General features: G+C 31.7%; 1 protein-coding gene across 1 annotated transcript; it reads right to left on the bottom strand.

Moving 5' to 3' along the window:
• Window positions 1–673: 673 nt before the first annotated feature.
• On the bottom strand, window positions 674–5,027 carry LOC127709677 (zinc finger protein 468-like). Its single transcript, XM_052215314.1, is given in 3 exon segments — window positions 674–1,093; window positions 1,096–1,777; window positions 4,869–5,027. Coding segments are annotated over 2 exon segments (615 nt in total). The 5' UTR covers window positions 1,428–1,777; window positions 4,869–5,027; the 3' UTR covers window positions 674–810.
• Between the last annotated feature and the right edge of the window lie 1,648 nt (window positions 5,028–6,675).

Below are 6,675 nucleotides of genomic sequence, written 5' to 3'. Positions count from 1 at the left end.
CAATGGCAGTCAGCAGGGTTTAAGAACATTTGTTGTTCGACCTGTTAGTCAAATGCGTTTTGTTAAAATATACTTTTTCACTCTTTTGGTCTTTTGGAAAATGTTGTTTGTGCTGTATTTAGACCCCTCTAACAAGAAATTTGTTTTGCATGCACACGTATAAAAATTGCGGTTTTTATCCAACGCAATCATAGGTTTGTTTTCAATTTAGACTTGTATATATATATATATAACACGAATAAAGATTTTTATAATATTATTTTTATTAACTGACTTAACCTACAAAACAGAAAATGTATAAATTAAGACAAACAGTTGACAAGTGTACTATTCATTGTGCCTTTAAATAAGTTTACCTTTATGAATTTACTAGTACATTTGTACTAGAGACTAAGACTGATCAATGGATTTTAGTTTTTCTTTTAAAAAAACCATTGTTTGCAATTGAAACTAAATTTCTTGAAAAGAACAATCATTTATTTCAGACAATCAGAAGACTTCTAAGTGAAACATGTGAAGAAAAAAATAGTTTGTTGCCATTGACAAGTAGAAAAATAATATACAAAAATGTAAATACAAAATTCAAGACACTGAATTTAACAAAAAAAAAAACTTTTTTGAAAGAAACCTTGATATCAATAAAATGAAAGAAAGAGTCCTGAGGAAAAAAAACTCATGCTCCAAAAAAAAAGAAGAATGTTAAGTACCTTAATCACACATCAAATTTTCAAGGCTTTTTCACTTGTATGTGTACTTAAGCAAGCCTTTTAATATTTATTATGAGTAAAACCTTCACTACACACATCACATTTACGGTTTTTCACCAGTATGTGTTCTCTCATGAAGATTTAGGTAATATTTCCGAGTAAACGCTCGATTACATACATTACACTTATAAAGGTTCTCGTCTGTATGTATTCTCATATGAACTTGTAGGTTGTGATTTAGAGCAAACCTTTTACCACACACATCACATGTATAAGGTTTTTCCCCTGTATGAGTTCTTACATGAACCTGTAGGTCATGTTTCCGAGTGAACATTTGACTGCATACATCACAGTTGAACCGTTTTTCCCCAGTATGAGTTCTCAAATGAACTAGCAAGTTACTTTTCCTTGTAAAGAATTTGTTGCAGACAAAACATTGATATGGTTTTTCCCCAGTATGTATTCTAATATGATCTTGTAACTGTTCATTTCGATTGTAATCTTTACCGCAAATAGTACATTTGTATGGTTTTTCACCCGTATGTGTCCTGACATGAATCTTTGGTAATATTTCCTGGCGACCACACGACTACATATATCGCATTTATATGGTTTTTTAACATTATGCTTTTTCATATGATCCAGTAAAAGTTGACTGTGTACAAACTCTTCTCCACATTCATCACATTTACATGGTGTTTCTCCAGAATGAATATTCATGTGGGCCTTTAAATATTTTTTTTGGGTAAATCCTTTATCACATACACTGCATGTGTAAGGTTTTTCACCAATGTGTGTTGACATGTGTCTCTTTAGATTAAAACACGTACTAAAGTTTTTATCACATAAACCACAATTAAAACTGTTATTAAATATTTGTTTGTCCGTTTGTGTACCATTTTGTGTTTGAAGTTGTGTATTTTCATTTACTACAGTTCCAATGGCCTCAAGTATTGCTTTTTCCATTTCTGTGTCTTCCATGCTGGGAGTTTCTTTAAAATCTGCAGATTTCATCGAAAGAAACATTTCACTCTTTGCTTTGATCATGTTTGATAATGAAGATTTGAATCCTAAAATAAACAAACTGAGCTAAAATTATTACAATTTATAGAACATTTTGAAGAAAGAGCTCTGAGGATTTATATATTAGACATGTTAGAGGCTCTTAAGAGCCTGTGTGGTTAACCTAGATCTATATGCATTTTCAACATTAAAGACTAGAATATAATTCATGACTAAGATCTCTTTTTGTTGATCTAGTATAGCTGATAATTTTTTTCTGTTTTCAGTTTGTGCTCTACATTTTCATGATTGTATAAGATGTACATTGTATAAGGACAATTTCAACAATGTTGACTTATTTGTAGATCTTGTCTTGCACATCATTTTTTGCAAAAATGGATAAAAATTAATATCAATTCAAAGGGCAATAAATCCTAGAAGCACTGGACCAATGATTTCTGCCATGTTGACAAATTTTCAAATCTTGTACTGCTGATTATTTTTGATGTCTACAGTTATTCCTTTAAGGCATAATATATAAAACTACTATAGATAATATAATCAAATATTTTATCTTAATTTTCCGATCTTATCAACTTATAATCAAGCTTGAAATAATTATCTATTCCAGCAGCTCATCCCTATATATCCTCCATTTTTGTTGTACATTTAATTGTTAGGGAACAACCATTTAACTTCAAGGGGGGGGGGGGGGGGGTATGGTTTTTTGTCTAAGACAAAAAAATATTTCGCACAAAGCGCAAACATATTTAGACAGAAATTTTTTTCGCACAAAGCCCAAACATATTTTTATAGTTTTTCTTTATTTAACACTATAAGGCATGTAAGGTACCGTATGGGGGGAAAATCTGGATTCAGAATTTTTTTTTTTCATCAAATTGGGGATCAGAATATTTTTTTAGGTAAAAACCATAATCCCCCCTCCCCCCTTGAAGTTAAATGGTCGTTCCCTTAGGGATTCATTATATATACTTATGTTAATATCTTTTCTTACTATTGTATTTTTGTGTTGTTTTTGTTTAGTTTTTTATGCTATATGTAGATATTTACCGAACCATATATATGTTACACTGTTTATGGTTAATGTCACATGTGTCTTTCTAAGGTAAATCCATCTTCGCTAGCGATCCACTCCTGGAGAGGAGGGAAGTGGATCGTAACCCTTGGCTAGCGAAGATGAGGTAAATCAGACATGATTTAAAAACCATGGTATTATATAACAATGGAATAATTGGAATTCGTAAGTGTATATCTGAAGTGTTTTATTATATGATTAGTTCCACAGAGTGCAAGTGACCTCATACTAATATGATATCTACCGCTATCTGGGGTAAGTAAGTTCCATATGAGGCAGGAGTTGGAGTGAGTGAAGCTCCAGCCTCGCACAGAACTTACTGACCCCATAATATCCTATTAGTTCACTAGCTCACATGTACAATGTAACAAATTTATCTTACCAACTATCTAAATATGGGAATTTAATATCAGATGTAGTTTTAAAACAATATAAAACAAATATTTTTCAGTTGTTGTTATAGTGATCAATATGAGTCATTAAAGCAATTTTTGGTGTCTGGTGGAACATTACAGAGATCAAGTCTTCAATAATAAGAACCCTCTTGCACTGGTGTAGGACAAACACAAATGCCAACAATAACAATTTAATTTCAAAGAACCTTAAATCACAATTTCAACACAATATTAAACAAAAATGTTAAGCATTTACAACACATGTACAGTGAGAAAGTCATTGTCACTAACATTGTCTAAGACATGTTTATGTCTAAAAGTTTGAAAAATTAATGTATGTTTATAATCATGATAATGTATACATTTGTCATGTTTGTATACATATTTGAGATCAATTAACATTTTTTTTTAAAGGAACTATACCATGTATACCACTAAGTTAAACTATTACTAACAGTGTATTTAAAATAAACCATGCCCACTGACCGTGTATTTAAAATATGACATGACCACAGACAGTGCATCAAATATACATTGTTTCCATGTGTTTGCTTTTAACCAATGATCAATGATATTCCTAGAAGTTTATTGGAGGAAAAAATAATTACATACATCGTTTGTTGATGTGGTCCATAAGTGTTTCTCGTTTCTCGTTTTTTATTTAGATTAGACCGTTGGTTTTCCTGTTTGAATGGTTTTACACTAGTAATTTTTGGGGCCCTTTATAGCTTGCTGTTCGGTGTGAGCCAAGGCTCCGTGTTGACGACCGTACTTTGACCTATAATGGTTTACTTTTATAAATTTTGACTTGGATATATAGAGAGTTGTCTCATTGTCACTCATAACCGCATCTTCTTATATCTATATATATTCAGTCGGTATTGATGCTTTGTCAAATTTGACCTTATGCACTCGTCAGGTATTATGTGTGTACCATATTTAACATGATAAATTTTTATGTCCTATAATAATTAGCCCACATGCCAAATATAATCATGATAACATAATAAAAAAAAAGCAGCATGTATGTCAATGTCAAAAGATATCAACTTGAAAATCCTAACCAAGAGCTGGGACATAATAGTCCCAGCCAGAGACACATACATTGTAATACAATTATTATATGTCTCTGTCCCAGCCAAGAGTGAGTCTTGAAGACAAAAAAAATGTAAAATTAAATCAACAGTTCAATCTGAACTTGAAATCAAATACTTTGTGAGACTTGCTTTTCACAATTTACTTCTATTAAATTTCAGCAGCATTTTTTTAACATTTAACAGCTTCTGTATATATACATGATATATAAACCCAATCAAACTAGAAACAGTTATCTCCCTTCGCATTACTTTTATAATGAAAATTCTCTACTGATTATCATAAAAATTTGGAAATGCAATGATCATGATATGAACATTGAAGGCATATAAATTATACCAAAATAGGAAGTAGCTTACAGTTGAATAAAATGATGCTATAACTTAACCTTTTTACTATATAAATGTTCCCCAAAATACGTAACATGATAAACAACTTTATAATAGGTGAACATTTTGGAAACAGAAATATTCAACTATTTCCTAAGTGACAACTAGAGTATTTCGAGGTCTAATTCATTATAACTAAAACTATAAACAAATGAAATAAATGTTGCTAAAATCAGTAATTAACCTTATAGTGTCACGGTCAGGCTGCATTTCCAGTATTTTTCCATCTAAACAGTCGATATGGACTTGTACAGGGCGCTGACATCTTGGCCGTGTTTGATTATTTCTTCTGCAATCCGGAGTACTCCGAACTTTAAAATATTTCTTGTCCTTAAATAGAACAGAAAACTTTATTTTGTTGCGGCAGAGCATAAAACATACAAACATAAGCTCTGGTGAGCTTTTTACCGAATATAAAAATGGACAAAAACAAATAATTTAGTATCGTTATTATTGCCAGAAATTAGGTGCTTGAGGACAGGATCCTGTTTTGAGCTCCCCATAGTCCCTCCCCCTTATTATCATAAATCCTCGATTTTTAATATATTTCACTTATTTGTACCATATATATATACCGACCGTGCGAGCAGTGGCGTAGCTTGCATGTATGCTCAGATGCTCAAGCATCAACATCATTTTGACAAAAAAATAAAAAATAGATATTATGTGTTCGTGTAACAGTGGTTTGATTCCGCCAGTGTACTTTATCCGGAGGAAAAAAATCCCCAGTGATTTTTATCCACCAACAAAAATTCACTAGTTTTTTCTATCCGGGTCCAGTGTAAAACATCCACCAGTCATTATAAGGTTCTAAAAAGGGTTTTTTGAAGGGGAAATATATATAAAATGTGGCTTAATAGTTTTTAGTGTATTTGAAACTTGCATAGCTGATTTATATAAAAAGTGGAGAGTTTTCATCCAAGGAATGTTCACACTAGTGTTTTTGAACCAGGAATGATTACACAAGTGATTTTGTACCGGAATGATTGCACTAGTTATTTTATACCGGGATTAATTACACTAGTGCTTTAGATCCATACATTGATGAGGTGATTTATAGTACTCATTTTGAACACACGATAACACAATAATGCTTATTAACGAATAAGATTTAAATAATTTTTCTATGCAAATCTATAAAATCACATGCTTTTAAATTGTCACTAATTGTAATATTTATATTTATTGGATTGCCGAAGTTTTTCTGTGTATTTGCTCTTCGGTCGACTTGCATATCTTCTTTGTCAATATCAAAGGATGCTTCTATAATTAAAAGGTATTTTGAGTTAAAAAAAATATCCTCCTCGTCATCATCAATATTATTTACTAGATTGACTGAGATTAATTAAACTGGTTCCTTGAAAATTATTTTAATTTTAACCCATTTATTTATGTGTAAACAATAAATCGGTCTAATATAAACAAAACAACAATATCAAGATCGACGCTTTCACACTATTTACATCCAATATTCTCTAGTGAAAAACAGTTATCCGGAATGAATACACGGCGGAATGAAAGTACGCTTACATTCGCAGCAGTTAAACTCGGAGGTATCCAAATGTAACAAAGGTGAGGATATGAGGATAACGTCCAATAATGCGTGGTCTTTCATTAAAATAATTTAGTTTATGTAAACAAGATGGATAAATCGCAGAAAAGTGTTCTCGACTTTTTTCGTAAAAAGTCTACGTTGTCGGCTACGGCAAGCGCAGAGGATGGTGATACGCAGACCCGCGGACATCGTTTCATCTGAAATTGAGTTTAGCGGAGCGATTGCTTCTGCATCTGACTAGCAACGTTACTAACAACTAAACCACCATATCCTGATATCGTTTCCTGTGACATGAAAGACGACATGTTAAAAATCAATTTTCGATAAATGGAAAACAATCTATAGCAATGTATAGAGTGTGATCATTCCTAGGCTTATAAATTCCCGTTTCTATCTAGGTACAAATATTAATTTTATTTTCAATAAAAGGACAAAG

Source organism: Mytilus californianus, unplaced genomic scaffold (assembly GCF_021869535.1).
Source record: "Mytilus californianus isolate M0D057914Y unplaced genomic scaffold, xbMytCali1.0.p SCAF_7, whole genome shotgun sequence".
NCBI classification, from domain to species: Eukaryota; Metazoa; Mollusca; class Bivalvia; order Mytilida; family Mytilidae; genus Mytilus; species Mytilus californianus.
The sequence above is the reverse complement of the archived record's forward strand: the minus strand, read 5'-3'. Positions and strand labels throughout refer to the sequence as shown.